The 22856-nt window shown below is 43.2% G+C and overlaps 1 protein-coding gene across 2 annotated transcripts in view; it reads right to left on the reverse strand.

Moving 5' to 3' along the window:
* Positions 1 to 22856, reverse strand: part of LOC149261990 (Major facilitator superfamily protein) — a 399155-nt gene that overhangs the window by 136525 nt on the left and 239774 nt on the right. For both annotated transcript variants that reach the window (XM_089423184.1, XM_089423175.1), the window contains 2 exons: positions 19008 to 19076; positions 18763 to 18871 (listed from right to left, as the gene is read on the reverse strand). In XM_089423184.1, coding sequence (XP_089279310.1) covers positions 18763 to 18871; positions 19008 to 19076 — 178 coding nt within the window. The remainder of the gene's footprint in view (positions 1 to 18762; positions 18872 to 19007; positions 19077 to 22856) is intronic.

A 22856-nucleotide genomic window follows, 5' to 3' on the forward strand; every position in this document is an offset into this window, starting at 1 on the left:
AATTCTTGGATGATACAAATGAAAAGACCTCCTTTCTATATATAGGAGTCTAAGGGGTCATAACATAATCAAAGCCGACATAACAATAATAAAGTAAGGGCACAATAATAACAATAGTGGGCTTCTATGGGGAACATTGGTAACAATATGGGCACTACATGGGTACATCAATATAATAAGTGGGTTGTACTAATAACAATAAGGGGTTACACTAGTAGTATAGGGGCCTAACAGGGGCTACCCACAATTTCATAGATGCCCAGTTGGTTCAGAGGAGGGGCCTCACCACGACGTAGCTCTAGGGCTTTTCAGTCCTAGTACCAGGTGACCGTACCATACAGTGCCCTAGATATGTGCCTTCCTTGACATTAGTTATTGGTAACTACTCGATGACGGACCATTTCTTTGTGGTCGTTGTGCTAGACACCAACATGGTGATGGGTGTCCAGTGGTTGTATTCCCTTGGGCAAGTCATGACAAATTGGAGGAAGCTAGAGATGGAGTTCATTGGGCCGGATGGCAAACTGGTAGTTTTGAGAGGCATGCAGTCTTACCCACCTCAAACAGTTTCGGCCCACAAGATGGAGGCAGACCTACGACATGGAGACATTGCGTGTGGAGTTGAGCTGAGGATCTCAGAGGCTAGGGGACAAGCTCAGCCACCACCAGCAAACATACAGGCTTTGTTGGACAGATAGACAGGGGTGTTTGGGGACATTCCACCAGGGCAGCCACTAGACAGAGGATTTGAGCACACTATTGAGTTGGAGCCGGGTGTGCAGGGAGTGATCACCACCACATATATGCATCCCAAGGCCTATAAGGACAAGATAGAGAAGTCCATCCAAGAGCTGCTAGCATTGGGCCATATCAGGCCAAGTTCCAATCCCTTTGCGTCTTTAGTGGTACTGGTGAAGAAGAAGGATGGAACCCTTCGGATGTGCATTGACTACCGGGGCCTCAACCGAAAGACACTGAAGAACGGTACCCCATTCCCCGCATAGATGAGCTAATGGATGAGCTTGGAGGAGCCAAGTACTTCTCTAAGATCGATCTGGGTTCAGGGTACCACCAAATCAAGGTGAGGTATCAGGATATCCCTAAGACAGCCTTCGGTGCCACTATGGGCACTTCAAGTTCCTAGTCATTACATTTGGGCTGACCAATGCTCTGGGCACCTTCCAATCATGCATGAACCATGTCTTCCAGGGACAGTTGAGGAGGTTTGTGCTAGTTTGCTTTGATGACATTCTAATTTACAGCCAGACATGGGAGGAGCACCTCCAACACTTGGAGGAGGTACTATGCATTCTGGAGGAGCAGCAGTTTTATGCCAAGCTCTCCAAGTGCAAGTTTGGGTTGACAGAGATGAACTACATGTTGATTTTTGGTAGCATCGAATGTGCTCTAGCCATGAAAATTGGTGAGGCTACAGCATATGAGATCTCCGAGACCCAGAAATCGTTTGGGGAAATTCCACATGGATGGAGAGATATTAAAATAATTAATATTTTTGATGGGGTTCCTAAGTCTAAACTTAGGAAAATTAAAATATTAATGTGTATTAATATAATATGGGTGAGAAAGTTATAATTAACAAGGATCAAGCTAGATCTAATCATAGCCATTGATTAGGACTTAATCTCGGTCATTGAATCGTCAACAGGAAAAGTATAAGAGAAGGCTTGAAGGTCAGTTGGAGACACACCAAGTTTATTAGTCGATTCGATTTTCTGGGACAGGGTTTGCTGAGAAATCGAATTAGTGGGCTGTTGCAGCGAGGGGCAGTTAGGCAGAAGGTCGAGAATACATAGCAGAGAGGTAGAGATAGTGTCGGAGAGACAGCGCAAAGGCAGCTTGGGCTGACGGAGAGACAACCAGAGCTAACGCAGAGGCTTGCAGGGCCAACGCTGAGGACGCAGGAGGCTGAGAAGCTGATGCAGGTAGACACAAAGGCTAGCAGAGCTGACACTGGGCAGAAAGATCTGCGATGTGGCATTTTCATGGGACAGACTGAGAGCTGAGAGGCAGACGCAAAGCCATAGAGGGTGACGTAGTCCCTAGAGGGTGACGCGGTTACAGAGGGAAGCTTGTAATAGCTTTCGTTGTCCAGCTAAGGAACAGTCGAAGTCACCTTGGGGCTCATCATCCGGTTGCTGATCAACCGGAATATTTGTCTCTGAAGCAAGGTACTTCTGCCAAGGAAAATCTTTGAAGGGTGACCCATTTCTGGAACCCTAGTTGTATTCAGAAAACTACACAATAATAAAACCCTCATCTACTGCACCGGTTTTCACGCATTGGGTTTTTCTAGGGACAACTGTTCAAAAATTACGGTGTCCCTTGTGTTGTCTTAGTTTATTTCAGTTGATGATTTGTATGTTTGTGAAGGTTGCAATTGTGTTTATTTTGATGTTTATATTATTAAATAACTTGTTAATGTAAATAACAAGTAGGAGATAATACACCAAATATTGCAGTAGGGGTTTCTGATGTGATAGATTCAGAAATTTTCACATGGTATCAGAGGATTGCAGATCACAGGAGAGCTGAAGACACCAGCATAATTAGAAGTATTTGTAGCAGTAGCAGTTGTCCCGAGAGACAGAGTTGCTCCTAAGCAGAAAGCAACATATAAGGAGTGATGCAGAGGGCCTACTTCATCATTTCGAGCCAGAAAGAGGTCCAGCACAGAGGCAGAAGAGGCTCACGAAGAGCCACATCATCCTACTCAATCAAGTACGCTTGACACAATTGGCCAGAGGAGTGATTCAGCCTTTATCGGGATTGCGCAGAGCTGGAAGACTCAGTTTCTTCAGTTGATGGGGCATAGGGAGCCGTGGGAAGATTGTGGATTAGGAAGTTAGTGGGGTGTTGTTGTTGTCGAAGAAAAACAGTACCTAATGGGACAGAACCAAGGCAGAGGGAGTTACTGCCATGACGGATTTCTAGCCAAGAAATCCAGATCTAAATTGCAGTGGCAAAGAGGATCAGAGAGGAGCAGATTGATAGTTGACAAGAAGATTTCTAGCAGGGAAATCAAGACTTAGAGGGAGTCTAGGAGAGAACTTTCAGGAGGGAAGTTGAGAGTCATCAGGGGTCCAAAACAAGAGCGGAGATTGCAATGAACAAACTGAGGGATCAGGACAGGTTGGACGGGGCCTCCAACTTTGTCATCTAGAAGGCCAGGATCCTATCTGTTCTAGATAGACATCGCATCAAGGGCTTCGCCTTGAGAACCGTGGCTATCCCAGTCGACCCAACTGATAATGAAAGGTATGAGGATGCAATGGCGAAGGCAAAGTGCATAATCCTTGATGGGGTCAAGGATCATGTAGTACCGCATATTGCCGAGAAGAACATGGCAAAGGAGATGTGGGATACCTTGACGACATTGTATCAAGGCACTTCCGTGCAGAGGAAGATGTTGTTGGAGAATCAGTTGTGGTCGTATCAGATGCAGAAGGGGGAGCAGATAGATCTATACCTCAACAAGTTGCAAGAGATTCGGGACCAACTTACTTCCATAGGGGCCACACCGAATCAGGAGTTCATGGTGAGGACCACCCTGAATGCAGTCTCTGAGGATTGGGAGACATTTGTCCAAAGCATTTTGGGCAAACCTGATCTTCCAGGATGGGAAGAGATGTGGGCAGCTCTTCGCCAAGAAGAGATCAGACAGTTGACCAAGGCGGGAAGTAGTAGCAAAGGAGGTCGAATCAAGAAAGAGGAGGAGGAGGATGTGGCTCTGGTATCTGCAAGACAGCAAGGGAAGAGGAAGAAGGACATCTCTAAGGTGAAGTGCTTCCACTATGGAGAGCTAGGTCATTATGCAACCCAATGTCCCAAGAAGAAGAATAAGGGAGAGGCTTCTAACTCCAAGGTAGCTCCAGCAAAGGAGGAGAAAGAAGTCGAGATTGATGACGATTGTGCCATGAATGCTCATGCACCTTTAGAGAAGAGGTGGGGAGACATCGAGCTATAGTTGGGAGGACGATAGAAGATGAAGGGCAAGATCCTTAAGGTGCCCAAACTCTTGGATCGCATCCGACTACGGGAGCCCTTAAAGACAGTAGCATAATGACAGGAGTCGGGTGGAGCAAGGTGTGATGGAGCGACAAGGCAGTGCTAGAGTGCAGAAGTCTGTACCAGCGCAATGGAGGTTGCAGCAGTGCGAGAGGCACAGTATAGGTTGTAGCAGCGCAGTGGCAGTGGAGGGAGCAGAGGATAGTAGCAGAGGGAGCACAGGACAGCAGCAAAGGTAGCTTCAGCATCACAAGGCTTCCAAACTGACCGAGATGTCAGTACTTGGGTGAAGTCAGTTACTTCTCGGTAACTGAGTTGCAGTGCAGCAATTAGCAGTGGCAGTGCTATGGGCAGCATGATGCAGCATGTTGAGAGGGAGTTGCAGTACAGATGTGGCAGTGGCAGTGGCAGTGTCATGGGCAGTAGTACAGGAAGCAGCAATGCAGGGGATGTGAGGCAGCAAGCCAAGCATCAGCACAGGTACCGATGCAGAAGATCAGTGTGATGTTTCTATGGTGAAGCATTACTAGAGCACATTCCTCGCTAAGAGGGAGTGTTGATTTTTGGTAGCATCGAATGTGCTCTAGCCATGAAAATTGGTGGAGAGGCTAAGGCACATGAGATCTCCAAGACCCAAAAATCGTTTGGGGAAATTCCACCTAGATGGAGAGATATTAAAATAATTAACATTTTTGATGGGGTTCCTAAGTCTAAACTTAGGAAAATTAAAATATTAATGTGTATTAATATAATATGGGTGAGAAAGTTATAACTAATGACGATCAAGCCAGATCTAATCTTAGCCATCGATTAGGGACTTAATTTCGGTCGTTGAATCGTCAACAAGAAAAGTATAAGAGGAGGCTTGAAGGTCAGTTGGAGACACACCAAGTTGATTAGTTGATTCGATTTTCTGGGGCAAGGTTTGCTGAGAAATCGAGATAGTGATCTGTTATAGCGAGGGACAGTTCAGCAGAAGGTCGAGAATACATAGATGAGAGGCAGAGATGGTGTCGGAGAGACAGCGCAAAGGCAGGTTGGGTTGACAGAGAGATAGCCAGAGCTGACGCAAAGGCTTGGAGGGCCAACGTTGAGTATGCAAGAGGCCGAGAAGCTGACACAAAGGCTAGTAGAGCTAACACTGGGCAGAAAGAGCTGTGCTGTGGTGTTTTCATGGGACAGACTTAGAGCTAAGAGGCAAATGCAGAGCCGTAGAGGGTGACGTAGTCCCGACTCCCTAGAGGGTGACGTAGTCCAGACTCCCTAGAGGGTGACGCGGTTCCAAAGGGAAGTTTGGAGCAGCTTTCGTTGTCCAGCTAAGGAACAATCGAAGTCACCGTGGGGCTCATCATCTGGTTGCTGATCAACCGGAATATTTGTCTCTAAAGCAAGGTACTTCTGCCAAGGAAAATATTTGAAGGGTGAGCCATTTCTAGCACCCTAGTTGTATTCAGGAAACTGCATAATAATAAAACCCTCATCTGCTACACCAGTTTTCCCACATTGGGTTTTTCAGGGGACAATTGTCCAAAAATAACAGTGCGCCTTGTGTTGTCTCAGTTTATTTCAGTGGTTGATCTGTATGTTTGTGAAGGTTACAATTGTGTTTATTTCGATGTTTATATTATTAAATAACTTGTTAATGTAAATAACAAGTAGGAGATAATAAACCAGATATTGCAGTAGGGCTTTCTGATGTGATAGATTTAGAAATTTTCACACTACCTAGGGCATATCATTGGTGCTGATGGGGTGAAGGTCCATGAGGAGAAGATTCGGGCCATCCAGGATTGGCCAGTACCCCAAGATGTGACTGCGTTGAGGGGCTTCTTGGGCATTTGCACCTATTACAGGAAGTTTGTCAAGGGGTTCTCACAGTTGGCAGCACCCTTGACCGACTTGACCAAGAGAGGGGCTTTCGCATGGACTGATGGGGCACAAGTTGCCTTCGACTGCCTCAAGGAGGTGATGAGCAGTTTCCTGGTCTTGGCACTTCTGGATTTTTCTCAGCCATTCACTGTGGAGTGTGATGCATATGGGGTAGGAGTTGAAGCAGTATTGTCACAGGAGGGGCATCCCATTACTTTCGAGAGTCGAAAGCTCCTACCACATGAGCTGTCATATTCCATATATGACAAGCCCAACCGAGCCGGGGAGCCCGTCCAAGTGTGGCCCATCCAAGTATCCAACAAAGTATCAAAGCCGAACCGAGCAGCCCAGCTATGATTGTAATCGACTCTTGGGATCGAGTACCATCATTGACACTGGGTATAAGCGACACCTGGCAATACTAATAAACGTTGTGAAAGGGGCGAGGGAGCCACTACTGAGGAAAGACTGATGAACATGGCATTGATGCTCCATTGATGATGCGAATAGATTGGCCGATGATAGCGATGGCACGCACGGAATGATGTCTATGAAGCGAATGGTTCGGACAGAGAGACACGGTATCCATTTGTTTGCGAGTGGCATGGGGTATGGGTGAATCGGGAATGGGCACAAAGAGATGTTGGCCATCATGCATGCATTGGCCAAATTCTGTCAGTACTTAGTGGGCAACAGGTTTCGAGTGAAGACTAATCACAATAGTCTTTGGCACTTCATGGGGTGGCAGGGCCTCAATGACAGGCAACAGAGATGGGTCAGCAAGGTGCAGGCCTATGACTTCGATATAAAGTATGTACGGGGGAAGCACAATGTGGTGGCCGATGCTCTATCTCAGAAACCAGTTGGGTTATCCCTCATGAGCATATGCCATGATTGGAAGGCTCAATTGTTGGTGGAGTACTCCAAGGACAAGAGGGCATGCGAGGTATTGGAGGGTACCAATGCAGATGAGTGTTATCGAGTGATGGATGAGGTCATCTATTAAAGGGGCACATTTTCTTAGTGCCCAACTCGTAGTTGTGGGAGAGAGTGCTCCAGGCAGCACATGATTCACCTTTATTCAGGCACCAGGGGTTCTGGAAAACTTATATGGCAGTCAGGGAGAGATTCACATGGAAGGGCCTCAAGGGGAACGTGTTGCAACACGTACAGGAGTGTGAGGCCTGTCTGAGGAACAAGGGGGAGTTGATCCACCCCGCAGGATTGCTACAACCACTTCCCATCCCTGAGGGGAAATGGGAAAGTATTTCTATGGATTTCATCACTGGGCTCCCCACAGTGCAGGGGAAGGATTGCATCTACGTAGTGGTCGACAGGTTAACCAAATTTGCTCACTTTTTCACCATCCCCACTAGATACACGGCTGCACAAGTTGCAGAACTATTCCGGGAGATTTTCAGATTGCATGGGCTCCCCAAGAACATTGTGAGTGACAAGGACAGCAGGTTCATGGGAGGCTTCTGGCAGGCGCTTTTTAGATTGGTAGGGACCAAGCTCACTCCTAGCACCATCTACCATCCTCAGACAGATGGCCAGAACGAGAGGGTTAATCAGTGGTTGAAGGGGTACCTAAGGAACTACCTAACCAGTCAGCAGAGGGCTTGGATTCAGCAATTATATTTGGGCGAGTATTGCTGCAACACCACGCACCACATGTGCATTAGTATGACTCCTTTCTGTGCTTTATATGGATATGATGCATTATCTTTTGCTGACATTGTTTTTGGAGATAGGCAGGCCCCAAAGGCAAAAGATTGGGTCCAAGAGAGCCAAGACATCCTCAAGGCTCTCAAGGATAACTTGGTGATAGCCCAAAATCAGCAGAAGGTATACGCAGATCAGCATAGAACAAAGAGGCATTTTGAGGAGGGGGACTTGTTGTACCTCCAGCTACAGCCTTACAGCCAGTCCACGCTAAAGCAAAAGGGGCCCACGAAGCTACAGCCACACTTCTATGGGCCCTAACAGGTGGTTAGACGAGTTGGGTAGGTGGCCTATGAGTTAGAGCTACCTCAGGGGAGCAGGATCCACAATGTTTTCCATGTCGTATCTCTTAAAAAGGTGTTGGGACAACAGGTGACAGCAGCAGTTGATCTACCCCCACTGAATGATGAGAGCCACTTGATTTTGAACCTGAGACCATTTTGGAGAGCAGGGAAAGGAAATTGAGGAGCAATACCATCAAGGAGTTCTTGGTGCATTGGAGGAACTTGCCGGATGAGAATGCCACCTAGGAGGGTGAGCACATATTGGAGCACCCAGCTTTGAGGTTGCTTGAGGGCAAGCAACATATGGGAGGGGAGGACTGTCATGTCCCTTCTCAAACACATTTGTAACAGGGTGCTGCTACACAATTTTGCACATTTTTTAAAAGGAAGAGGACCCACCAATTTCGAATTAGGGACTTAGGAGGCAATTCAACTTAATTTGATTTCTAGTTGAATGTGGGGGCCACCCACATGGGAATTCGAATGGTCCCATTCGAATAGCTTGGAGGGAAAGTCGAATAGTGGGATGGAGGGGCCCACATGAGGCAAGGGAGGCCCAAGGAGTTATAAGGAGGGAGCAGCTCTCATTTTGGATTCATTCTTACATCTTGCAAACAAAATAACTTGACTGTTCACTCTGTTGTTTAGCTGAGCCAACCGGCTGTTAGCCACGAATCTCTCAAGTGGGAGATTCAACTTCTACTTCTGGGGACCATTCGTGCCCGCCCTAGAGAGGCAGTTCCACAAGGATTTCAGGAGTTCCAGGGTAGTGAGATAGCATCACCATCCAACACAGAGCAGGGAGTGCGTATTTCTGGGCAGCCAGAGAATACGTAGAGGGAGATAGAAGCTAGCAGAGATCAGATATTTGCCGGGAGAGTTAGAGAGCTGAGGAAGCAGCAATAGGCCAGCGTTCTTGTTGAGTTTTACAACCAACAAAGCCAGCATTCCAGCAGTTCGATTTGTTGGGCTAGGGGATTGCGCAAACGCCACTCAGCAGTTTTTCGTGGAGCTTAGGAGCAGGAGTTTTAGGCCAAAAGCTCATTTGAGAAGCCAGGGATTTGATAGCAAGGGTCAGCCCAACACTTTGGGGGCATTTCCAGAAGGATTTACAGGCAATTTCCAGCACGCCGAGTTTTGCAGTTGCAGTTGAAGTTGGGCTCCAAGGGGGTCAAATTTCAAAAGTCTAAACTAGACAAAATCCTTTGTGGGGTTTTCTGGGTTTAGGCCAAGGAGTTCGGGGTTTAAAGCACATAATTTTCTACAAAGAAAAAGTGCACCTTCCAGCCATTCGAACTTCAGTAGAAAGGTAGTTTTCTGGGGCAGCGCAGTGCAGATTGGTGCAGCAGCTGGACAGCCTTCAGTTCAACCATTCTCTCAACTGGGTTTGGTCATGCTTGTCCATTGAGACGAGTCCAGGTGCACTATCTTGTCATCCATTGTAATTGGCCTTCAGAAAATTAATAAAATGGCTCAGCAGTTCCATATTTGCATCTTTTCTGTGAATGTTTAATGAGTATTTCGTTTTTGTAAATTGTTGCACAAATTTTCGCTTTATATCACTTGTATTTCCTATTTAGGATCATATTCACTATATACTTTCTCAACAGATTAAGCAATAAGGATAAGGAAGAGAACACTTTCAAATTCAGAATAAATTTATTATGATCATGCCAGCAAAAAAGGGAATGATTAATATAAAGCTTTATGTAGACCAGTGTTGCAAGAACCGTCCGCCCCCCCCAAGGATCCAAAGGCAGATTCGCATCCCATATGGATCCGCCGCCGATCCTTCGGCGAAACCGCGGATCGGAAAATCGAATCTGTGGTTCCACCTTTTTTTGCCAGTTTCTGCAAAATTGGATTCATGGGGGCCCGATTCACGGCTCCTATTGCCCGATTCGCGGTTCCTATTTCCCAATCCCCAGATCCGAAAAGGATCGGGTGCGGATCTGTGGAGGTTTGAGCGTGTATCCACCGCGGATCGCATGCGAATCTGAGAGAAGGTGGATGGTTCTACGGGGTTTTTTTGTTTTTGGAAATTTCGAATTGTTCTGAGGAACTACATGTTCCGAATACTCCCAAGGTGCCCCTTGATGCTCCCTAGATGCTTCCTAGATGCTCCCTAATGGTAATGTTAAATTCTTAAAGTAAAAGTGGCATTCTCCTTTATCTTTCATTTTCATCCTTTTACTTAAATTTTTAACATTACCATGAAATGACTCAGGATGCTTGAGAGTGGTTCCAACCTCATCAGACTTCATATGGAGAAGATAGAATTTCATATCCCATTCAAAATTCAGTAGAGTTAAAATTTTTCAAGATCAATGGGATTGTGGTGTTCCATTGAATTATATCGTGTATGAGGGCATGTGATTCGCATTTAATCAACAGCAACAAGCCCTATATGTACCGCAACGTTGGTGTTATTGATTATTGAACTCCTTTGTCATGGCCTTAGCAATTATGTACCCTTCACTCAAGTCAAAACACTGATCAGGCATGTTAAGCTTTCTCTACCATATTATAAGGCTTGGATTAAGTTGTTTGATCAAAATTAGGCAATGTTGACTAAAATCCCTATAGAATTGAAGTAGAGGCAAAGGCTAGACAAGAGCAGAGGAATCTAGATTGTAGATGGTTGATGCTGGAATAATTAATCATTGATGTACAATGGATGCCATATCTATCTTGATTTATGTAAAAATATGCACGTTTTCATGTCTTCTACAACTAATTTGGTATTTTGGATGTTTTTTTAATATAAATGCAAAAAAATATTAAATATATATATAGTAGACGCTTCCGAGACACTTCGCTTCCTAGATTTTTGGGAAATGACGCTTTTGCGTCCCCGCTTCCAAAACACGTCCCCGTTTCGTCCCCACTTCGTGCAACATTGATGTAGACAAAAGCAATGTATGGAGTGTCAAGCTACAAGGCACAGCTTGAGATGCAAAAAACCCAAACGTCCAGTATTTGTAATATGTTATGTAACCTACATGTTCATCAAGCTAATTATGTCACGATATAGATAACCCTTTGTAATATTCCTAATTGGAATTTAACAACTAATACCAAGCAATGGACTAGGAACAATAAATAAATTGGAACTCATACATAATTAAAACACCAAAATGTCCAACAATACAATCTGAGCCATTTTATTAATTTTATGATAAAACAGTATATAAAATGAGCTGAAATTCTGGAACCTGGGCTTGCTATCCAAACTGAGCAAAACCGGGAAAAATGGCGCTAACCCAAGTGGTAGAAACAGTCCCGGAGTGATCTGTGCACTATCCATAAATAATCTGCTACTATCTGCTCGCTGGAATGTTGATATTAGGGTCAAATTCTCCTCGGAATGCTCTGAAAATTTAGCTCTAAACTCCTCTCCCAAAATCCAGAAAACCCAAAAATGGTTTGGCCCAACTCCAAGCCAAAACTGGGCCCACCAACTAATGCAAATTCCTCAACTAACTAGCAATTCGCCTTCCTATAAGAATGTGGATTTCAGGCATGATAACACCTGGAAAATTTTATAAAATAAACCCACAAAAACCCAGAAAGGGTTTAGGTTGAATCCACCGAACCCCAGTGACCCCCAATAAGTGTTAATTGCCCAATCTGACCAGAAAATGCCCCACAGTTTTGATACTACTGAATTATGCCCAATCTACCATAGGAAATTTCTCTCAGCTCCGGCTAAATTCTCCACTGAGAAATAACTTCTATCTTCAACCCCCTTACCTCTCTCGGCTTCACTTCTTTAAACCCATGCGCAACACTTGATCAAATAGCTTTTGCGCGCCTACCAAAAGATAGAAAAATCAATCCAGGTAATAACATCCAATCCAGCCCGGTGAATCGTTGTCCAAACTCCGGTCTAAAAATAAGAAAATTCCCTGCAAAAGCCCAGAGCCTCTGTTGAAATTTCTAAGTATTACTCGCTAGAAATTTTATCTGTATTGTCTGGTTTATTTCGACTATTTGTTTAATTACTAACAAGTTATTTAACCATATAAACACTAAAATAAACACAATACAGTCTCAACCATCTATAGATTAGCAATTGAAAGAAATGAACAAACACACAAAAGACACCTGTTATTTTTGAACAATCGTCCTTGGAAAAACCCAACTTGGGAAAATTGGTGCAACAGTTCTAAGGGTTTTTATTATTAAGCAACTTTTCTTGAGTACACTGGGTGCCAAATTGGCTCACCCAACAGAGATACAAAATCTGCAAGTAATACCTCTCTTCAGAAGCAAATATTCTGAAAGTCTGCCCCATGAAACCCTCTCCAACATAATCTGTAGCACTGCGTCATCCCTCATCTCCTCTACGTCAGCCTGAAACCCTCTACATCAGCCCTCTGAGGCTCTGCGCAGCTTCTCTGGCTCTCTGCATCACTCCTACAGCCTCTGCGTGGATGACGCAGGCCCTTCTAGCCTCTGTGCAGTCACTATTGGCCTACGTGTGGCTCCCTCTAACTCTGCGTCTGCCTCTCTGCTTCTGTGCTGGTCTTCCGGCACAATCTCTTCCTCTCTCCCTCGTGTTGATTTGGGGTAGCATCGGATATGCTCTAGCCTCGAAATTTGGTGGAGAGGTTGGGGCACATAAGATCTCCAATACCCAAAAAGGGTTTGGGCAGATTCTAAACAAATCAAGAGATATTAAAATAATTAATATTTTTAATGGAGTCCCTAAGTTTAAAATTAGGAAAAATAAAATATTAATGTGTATTAATATGAATATGTGTTAGAATGGTCCAAAAGACATGGATCAAGTCAGATCTAATCTTAGCCATTGATTAGGGACTTAATCTCAACTGTTGAGATGTCAACACTAAAAGTATAAGAGGAGGCTTGAGGGGCACTTGGAGAACACACTAAGGGAGATCAGTCAGTTCAATTTCTGGAGCGAGGTTTGCTGAGAAATTGAACCAGTGGTCTAGAGAGTAGTCAGAGGCAGCAACTACGAAACAGAGAGATGGAAGATCAACGCAGAAGAGGCAGACGCAGAGCCAGGGGAAGCCATGCAGAGGCAGAGATTGCGCAAAGCCAGAAGGGCCTGTGTCATCCACGCAGAGGCTGCAGGAGTGACGCAGAAGCCCAGAGAGGTTGCGCAGAGCTTCAGTAGGCTGACGCAGAGGGTTTCAGGCTGTAACAGAGGTCAGAAGGGCCTACATTGGGTTTAGAAAAGTGCTTGAAGTTTGTCTATCTGTGGGTAAGCCAGTTTGGCACCCTGTTGTACAAGATAATTGTTGAATAATAAAATCCTCCCTTGCTGCACCGGTTTTCCCACATTGAGTTTTTCTGGGAACATTAGTCCAAAATAACTGTGTCAATGTGTGCATATGTGTGTTTCTGTATTACAGTGTGATATCTGCAGCAATATTTATTTTAATGTTTGTTTGAGTAATTTAGTGAATAACTTATGATGAAATAAATAGGAAAAGTAAATCAATTGCTGCAGTGATAGAATTTTCACACTTCGTACTCACTACACCTCGCCGCAACTCTGATCACTGATTTGATTTCCCTTAGCAAACCCCACTCTAGAAAATCGAATGACTGATCACTCTGGTGTATCTCCAATTGACCCTCAAGCCTCCTCTTTTACCTTTCCTGTTGAGTCTTCAATGGCCGAGATTACATCTCTAATCAACGACCAATGTCACATGGTTCGGATTCGAATTCGAATTCGATTACAATTAAGTTCGATTCGAGTTCGAATTTTTCGATGAGATTCGAATGAGGTTCGCCATTAGGTTCGTTCATGTATATAACTTTAAAAATATATATATAATAATTAAATTACATAAATCTTTTATATTCATTTATAATTAATATATATTTATAATTTTTATCATATACTATATCAATAAATTTATAATTTTCCATAAATATAAGTTCTATTATTTTATAATATTTAAAATAACAATACCCTAATTTCGTTAATGTAATATAATTTAAAATATATTAAAAATAATTCTTGTAAAAATATATAATTTTTAAATTATGTTATCTTTATTATTATAATAATAATAATAAATATACATTAGCCCATTGTAATGCCTCATATAAGCTGAGTTCAATACATTGTAATGTGTTAACATATTGTATTGCCTGTAATACATGTACGTTGAGTTCAATACTATAGTTCATTGTAATACTTATAGAATTATAACAATGCTGACGCCTTAAAATATAATGCTTTTAACACATTATAATGTATGTACGCAGATTTTGATACTGCAATATATTATAATACTTGTAAAATTATAATAATGTCAACGCGTTAGCAAAAAAATTTGAACCATGACTCAGAAATCGCGCACAAGCTCACTGGGAGATTGGGACGATTATGTGGAATATTGTACAAGTTAGGACACAGCAGCAGGAACCGAACCTTCTCGAACCTAAACCTTAGGGTAATAACAATATGAATGTTGTCATAATAATAATTCACGCAGCAGGAACCGAACCTTCTCGAACCTAAACGAACATTAAGATTTTTTTTGAAATTCGACGAATCTCGGACCTCAACCTTTAGGTTCGACGAACCCTGTGACACTGTCAACGACCAAGATTAGATTTGTCTTGATCCATGTCTTTTAGACCCTTCTAACCCAGTTTTATATTAATACCCATTAATATTTTTATTTTCCTAACTTTAGACTTAGGAACCCATTAAACATATTAATTACTTTAATATCTCCTTCAACGGGCAGAATTTCCCCAAACCATTTCTGGGTCTTGGAGATCTCATGTGCTTTAGCCTCTCCACCAATTTTCATGGCTAAAGCACATCCGATGCTACCCCAAATCAACATTCCCTCTCAGCGAGGACTGTGCTCTAGTAATACTCCACCACTGAGCATGACCCTGATTATACGCACCGGTACCTGTGTTGATGCTGGGCCTCCCCGCGCAACATCCTCTGCACTGCTGCATCCTATATTGTTTCCCATGGTTCTGCCACTGCCACTACTACATTCATACAGCAGCTCCCTCTGCATCCGTGCTACTGCTAGTCCTTTCTCCCAACACTGCATCTACACTCTAGTTCTCTCTCATCATGTTGCATCGTGCTACTACTACTGCACTGTAACTCACATACTGAGAAGTAATTGATCCACCCAACTACTGACATCCTTGTCAGGCTAGAAACCCTCTGATGTTGAAGCTCTCTTTGCCACTACACTGTGCTCCCTCTGCTGCCTCTGCACTGCTGCAACACCTTTGTGCCTCTCGCACTATTGCAAACACCTCTCTGTGCCATCCTATATTGTTGCAACCTCCTCTATGCCTCTCGCACTACTGCAACCCTCTCTGCGCTACCACAGACAACTGCACTCTAGCACTCTCTGTCGCTTCATCCGCATTTGCTTCTACCGACATCCGCCATCCTGCTACTGTCACTTCGGGGCTCCCCTAGCCGGATTTGATCCAAGAGTTTGGGTACCTCAAGGATCCTGCCCCTCATCACCTATAGTCCTCCTCACTATAGCTCGATGTCTCCCCACCTCTTCTCTAGAGGTACATGAGCACTCATGGCACAATTGTCATCCTCCTCTACCTCCTTTTCCGCCTTTGTTGGCGCTGCCTTGGAGTCAGATGCCTCTCCCTTATTCTTCTTCCTCAGACACTGGTTCGCATAATGCCCCAATTCCCCACAGTTGAAGCACTTTATCTTGGAGATGTCCTTTTTCTTCTTCTTCTCCTGCTTCCCTGCAAATGTCAGACATGCATCCTCTTCTTCCTCTTTCTTGACCCAGGCTCCTTTGCTGCTACTTCCCATCTTGGTCAGTCGTCTGATCTCTTCTTGGCGAAGAGCTGCCCACAATTCTTCCCAATCTGGAAGATTCGCTCTGCCCAGAATGCTCTGGACGAATGTCTCCCACTCCTCAAAGACTGCGTTTAGAGCAGTCCTCACCATCAACTCCTGATCCGGCATGGCCCCTATGGAAGTCAGTTGGTCCCAAATCTCTTGCAACTTACTGAGGAAGTGATCTACCTGCTCCCCCTTCTGCGTCTGGTACCACCGCAGCTAATTCTCTAGCAGCATCTTCCTCTGCACGAAAGTGCCTTGATACAATGTCTTCAAGGTATCCCACATTTCCTTTGTCGTCTCCTTCTCAGCAATATGTTGGACCACATGATCCTTGAATCCATCAAGGATTATACATTTCGCCTTGGCCATCGCATCCTCATATCTTTAATTGTCAGCTGGGTCGACTGGGATAGCCACGGTTCTCAAGGCAAAGGCCTTGATGTGATGTCTATCTAGAACAGACAGGATCCTTGCCTTCCAGATGACAAAGTTGAATGCCCCGTCCAGCCTGTCGTGAACCCTCAGTGCATTCATGGCCATCTCTCTGCTCTTCTTTTCAACTCCTCTGAGTCTCTACTTCCCTCCTGGAAGTTCTCTCTTCGACTCCCTCTAAGTCGCTACCTCCCTCCTGGAAGTTCTCTACTAGACTCCCTCTGAGTCTCGATTTCCCTCCAGGAAATCTGCCTCCCAACTGTCGATTCGCACCTCTCCGATCTCCTGTGCACTTGCAACACTGATCTCGATTTCTTTGCTAGAAATCTGCCTAGGTAGCGACTCCCTCTACCTTGGCTTTGCCCCGTTAGGTATTGTTCTGTGTCGGCACCAACAGCACCCCACCAGCTTCACTCCCCGCAATCTACCCACAACTTCTTATGCCCCAACAACTGAAGGACTAAGCCTCTAGGCTCTGCACAATCCCATGAAGGCTAATTTGCTCCCTTGGCCAACTACGTCAACCCTCCTGGTTTCTGCGTGGCTCTTCGTGAGCCTCTTCTGCCTTCTTCTTCCTCTGCGTTGGCCTCTCTTTGGCTCAAACTGATGATGCAGGCCCTCTGCGTCAACCTTTCTTTGCTGCTTTCTACCTAGGAACAGCTTATGTCACTTAGGACAGCTGTTTCTGTTGCAAATTCTCTGATTCAGTTGACGCCTTCAACTCTCCTATGATCTGCAACCCTCTGATACCATGTTGAAATTTCTAAGTATTACACGTTAGAAATTTTATCTGTATTCTCTGGTTTATTTCGCCTACTTCTTTAATTACTAACAAGTTATTTAACCATATAAACACTGAAATAGACACAATACAGTCTCAAGCATCTATAGATCAACGACTGAAAGAAATGAACAAACACACAAGGGACACTGTTATTTTTGGAGAATCGTCCCCAGAAAAACCCAACTCAGAAAAACCGGTGCAGCAATTCTGAGGGTTTTTATTATTAAGCAGCTTTTCTTGAATACACTGGGTACCAAACTGGCTCACCGAACAAAGATAAAAAATCTGGCAGTAATACCTCTCTTCGGAAGCAGATATTCTGAAAGTCTGCCCCATAAAACCCTCTCCAGCATAATCTGAAGCACTGCGTCGGCCCTCCTAGCCTCTGCGTCAATCCTCCTGACCTCTGCGTCAACCCTCTGAGGCTCTGCGCAGCCTCTCTGGCCCTCTGTGTCACTTCTTCAACCTCTGCGTGGATGACACAGGCCCTTCTAGCCTCTGCGCAGTCACTGTTGGCCTCTGCATGGCTCCCTCTGGCTCTGCGTCTGCCTCTCTGCTTTTGTGCTAGTCTTCTGGCACTATCTCTACCTCTCTTCCTCATACTCACTGCCCCTCGCTGCAACTCTAATCATTGATTCATTTCTCTTAACAAACCCCGCTCTAGAAAATCACTGATCACTCTAGTGTATCTCCAACGGACCCTCAAGCCTTCTCTTATACTTTTCTTGTTGACTCTTCAACGGCCGATATTACATCTCTAATCAACGGCTAAGATTAGATTTGGCTTGATCCATGTCTTTCAGAACCTTCTAACCCAGTTTTATATTAATACTCATTAATATTTTTATTTTTCTAAGTTTAGACTTAGGAACCCATTAAAAATATTAATTATTTTAATATGTCCTTCACTGGCAGAATTTCCCCAAACTATTTCTGGGTCTTGGAAATCTCATGTGTTTTAGCCTCTCCACCAATTTTCATGGCTAGAGCACATCCGATGCTACTCCAAATCAATAGCCTCTAACCCACGCATGCTCCCACAATGTGCTCCACAAAAATACCTCTATGCTCAAATAATGCACTGCTGAGTAAACTCCCCCAATGATGTCCAATGGAAGCTACGAATTGAGCTCCCCAAATTGTCTCACTAGGGAGACACTCGAAGTTCTCCGAAATGAGGGTGGAATTGCCGCTCGGAAATTCCTTGTGCTGAATAGCACGGGTTGTCTTGGCTAAGTAGCTCAAGAGAACTAGTGTTAAATTGTCAAATAATCAAAAGATACCAAATGGAGACCTCCAAGCTTTATTTATAAGTGCTAGCCCTCTCCCTTGGTGGTCCCCACCTTCCACTAATAAAATATTACATTGCTGCCATTCTTCATTAAAATAATAATTTCCAATTTTCTCCCACCAAATAATATTTTCTCCGTTTTATTTAATATCACCAAAAATTGGCAAAACTCTTTAGTGAATTTTGCACTCACAAAAATTGGGAACATTACACCTTTTAAAAAAAACTACAGACTTATTTTTTAGTACAACAATAAATAACATGTATACGAAAACAGAAAATAACAGCAAACCTCCTGAGCAGAGAATTTATCTCATTCTAGATAAGTAAAACACATTGAGAAATATTATCTGTACAAAGAAAAAAAATAGAGAATTTATAAATGAAGAAAATCATCCGCTGATTATGACAAAAATGATTTAGTTCATAAAAAGTCAGACAACAATCAAATCGCAATATAGTCTTGCAAACTAGTTTTGCATGAAGATGTCAGCTTGGGCTCACGTACAAGATGTGCTTCTTCTTGGCGTTCACTTCAGCATGCCTTTCAATATCTTCCAATTCAGATTCATTAACATCATTCAGAAGTTTATCACTATCATCCAATAACTGAGTGTCTGAAACAAAAACAGATAAATAGTTCACTTAAAACTTCTCCTTCGGTTTAAAAACCATAATTTGAGAATGCTGCAATATTTCCAGCACAAAATCAAGCAAATAACATCACTAATATAAGAAAATGACAAAACATACCTTCAGCATCTGTATTGTTGGTTTTTACTGCACCTGATGATTTATCTAGGTTATTGAAAGACCCAAAACCTGCAAAAAAGACTAGGTTAGTATTCTTGCCAAAAGCAGTGTACCTTGTTTTAACTTTCAAAGGCCCTATGGATCACTCAAAAATCACCCCTAGGAGTATAGTCACAAAGTGCAATAACAAAATATAGATGGAACACAATATGATAAAATTATCCCATTCTAAAGAGGTATTGTAAGCACAGAAACATATGACCGCATACATTACAGAAAAATGAAAAAGCCAAAATAATCTTGTGAAGAGATTCAAGGAAAGGAAAATTTGGAAGTTATCTATTGATATGATGATAAAAACCTTTAGAAAACAAAAAAATTAATGAATAAATTTTAGCTTTCAAGGGAGTACTAATGTATGGAGCCAAATAACATTTAAAAAAAAAAGTCTTTTATGAAATGCTAAAAGGATGATTAGCCTAGTAAGTAAATTTATTAATCTCCAATTGATGACCACAAAAGTAGGTCAATGGAACTGAAGAACAGTACAATCAGTATGACTACAATGTGGGAGTGCAAGCGCATCTCCTTAAAAAATGCTAAAAATAACATATTGAGAGAAAGAAACCAGTGGTAGTGCTGCCGCAACAAGTATATAAGAGACCATGGTATAAGATGAAATACTCAATAGTTTGCAGCTCAATACAAAATTATAATGGCCTACTAAAAAGGAATGAGCAAGTGAGATGGTAAGGTCCGGCAATGGAGCTAGATATCTCAACAGTTCCTGAGTCTAATGATGGATGGTGAGGGAGGCGAATTGGGTACAAGTTCACTATCGAAGTCCCCTGGGGCCAGCAATGGATTTGACTGTATGATCCTAGGGGGGACGTATGAGCAAGGGACACTCCTAGCATCCGACATTGAAAACAAGAAACTCTAAATAAGTCTATGGCTGCTCTTATCAGACTAGGAGGTGATCAGACATGTCAGGGGTGCCTTGCTCTAGAGTTATATGGAGTTTTTCCCTCTGGTGCTCTGAGAACCTGTGAATTGATGTATGGTTCGGCATTGTCAAACTGGTCTCAATGGTATCTGTCAATCTTCTGAAGGGGGAGATTGAGAAGGGACCCAAGATCTCACCCTTCTATTGTTTGGAGCATTCTGAACCTCTGTTTGTCGCTTGTAGCCCTGGTCTGACAAACCCACATGAAAGTATGAGGTGATTGTCCTAGTCATCCTAGGGCAGGGCATGGTGTGTAGATGATGACATCCATAGCTAGAAGTTTCCTTGATGAATAGTGCTAAGCACCGGTATTCCTGGTAACTAAAGAAGATAGAGAGGGAGTATCTTGAATCTCGATATAGATAGTTATAGTGTCCTCAAATCTCATAGTATAGGAGCACCTAAAAATGAGGTGCATCTCTATCTCTGGCTCTTACACATGACACAATTGACAAATCCTATGCTAACGTGGTATATGGTGGTCCATCTCTATCTGGAGCAATGTTTTAAAACTCTGACTCCGACTCCGACTCAGCCGAGGGTCGACTCCGACTCCGACTCCGTATCAACTCGGCTAGCTCGATTTCAATGACTCGGTTGTTGTAAAAACTACATTAAATATTTTTTTATAAAAAAAACATAATTTTAAAGATTTTCATTCATGTTTCTAAACACACAGCATTAGAAGATAGATAGAAGACAACATATGATCAAAGTAGGCTCATGAATATATCCATTATATCAAAAATTAAGATGGCACCCCGTGGATTGTCCAATACATACATGATGATGATATAGAGATCAAAACAAAAACACAAAACCAAGGAGGCTAGAAATGGCCTCTACAACAAAAGTAAACTGTGACTAGTACTACTGACTAGTGGCTACTGCTAGAGGAGCCAAAATCATCTGGATCAACCACTGGTAGCATATCTACATGCTTCATAGTTTGTAACTCATTTTTAATCTTGTACCCTCATCAATCATCTTAGACCATCTCACCAAGATGGATGTTAATAGATGTATTCATGAGAAGAACTACAAAAGCAAATTGTATGTGACACAGTCTACAGATCAAGATATAGGATCCCTAACGCCAAAACTTCTGCATCCACATCTACATGCAGTCATGACAGACCCATCTACACTCCATAGAATATTTTGTGGCTATTCTCTAGTTTTAGGATCCCTTGGGGCAACTTCAAGTTTGTTCCCATCAACTTTGTAATATGTATAAAGATAAACTGCCATCTTCCAAGAGAGAATTGCACCTATAAACATTCTAACTAGGATCACATGTCTGATCAGCATTTCAATTTCATGTGCCCTCTTTATTACATGGTTCTCAGATAGTATCATTGTTTACTTAGAAATTCACATTGTTCCTTGAGGAATTTTATACAATGAAGGCAACAGATGTCTTGCTCCATTCTTACAGGAGATTTCATGTTCTTGGCAAAAAGTTCACAACATTAGATCCTATCAAATTGCCAGCACCAGACTCATCACTTTCTATTTTCAAGCACTAAACGATTCATGCCACAGGAAGCCGAGTGAACAAGTAAACAACCTATGAAAACAATCAGCTAATGTGGAATTCATGTGTCCACCAGCTTTTAACACAAATCTCTTCACCAAAAAGCAAGTAAAAAAAATTGCTTTTTTTTAGTTTTCAAGCCACTATTACCGAGTCGGCCACATAGGCTCAAACTCGACCGAGCCGGCCGGGTTATTACCGAGCTAGCCAAGTTGTTAGACAACCCGGCTGGCCGAACCGGTTTGATGGCCGAGTCAACCGGGTGAGGGCTTGACTCGGACCAACTCGGCCGAATCGGTTCCAAGCCAGCCGATTCTTAAAACAAAGATCTGGAGTCTATGAGAACCAACACAAAATTGTCCCAACGGGATCCTAAACAAATGCATCCAAAGTAGGCATGTGTAAGACGGTGTAAAGTTTTGAAGATGTTCTATGCTAAGAGCAATTTCGCTTTTCTCACAGCAATCATACAAGTAGATAAGCAAAATGCAGATAGAACATATAAGCAGATCTTACAGAAGACAAATCAGAAACAAGAAAAATGTATGTGTTCGTTTCGGCGGTCAACAGGATGCTTCAACCAGCAAAGTCTCCTTTGGTCAGCCAGCCCAGCATGTGTCACAACAACCCTCCAAGTAGCTCGTACTTTTAGGATGAGAGAGGAAGATGTGAGTTGTGTTGTGTTCAAATTCTCTCCAACTTTTCCTGTATATATATCCATCAATGAGGGTGTGTGACACATCTGTTGGGCATGTGAGCCTACATTACAAAACTGGCTGACCTTGCACATATAATTTATTAAGAATAATAAATTCAAAATATAAGTTCTGCTCATCGGATTAAGACTATTTTTATATGGATTTTACACCTCTCAGAAAGAGGAATCCAACAAAAATATTAGCCTCTTAATCTGAGCATCAGAACATGGAGTTTGGACCTAGTTGTCCAATTTTAACAGACGGGCAGACTGTGATGCCACTCTGCAGCTCCAAAAAGTGCTCTAGGTAGAAGGACATTTTTGAGCCCCAGCTCATTGGAGGTGAGCTCCAAGTGACCTGATTATACAATCTGTAGATATCCTCTCTAATGGCCTAGTTCAATACCTATCGAGTCGGCAACAGATGGCTCAACGCATCGAGGAAGAAACTGAATGGGGAAAGGCACTCTGGGGAGATAGTCAAGGACTAGAGAAGTCAAGAAGCCTCTGAGCTCGTCCTGCTGAGAGGGATTTGAGGCAAGAGCCTCCAATGAGCAAAGGGCAAGATAGGGATACCTCTCTCTCTCTGTTAATTTTAGATATGTTCTA

Source organism: Pinus tabuliformis, chromosome 6 (genome assembly GCF_031772625.1).
Source record: "Pinus tabuliformis cultivar Carrire ecotype Pingquan chromosome 6, CPIR1, whole genome shotgun sequence".
NCBI classification, from domain to species: Eukaryota; Viridiplantae; Streptophyta; class Pinopsida; order Pinales; family Pinaceae; genus Pinus; species Pinus tabuliformis.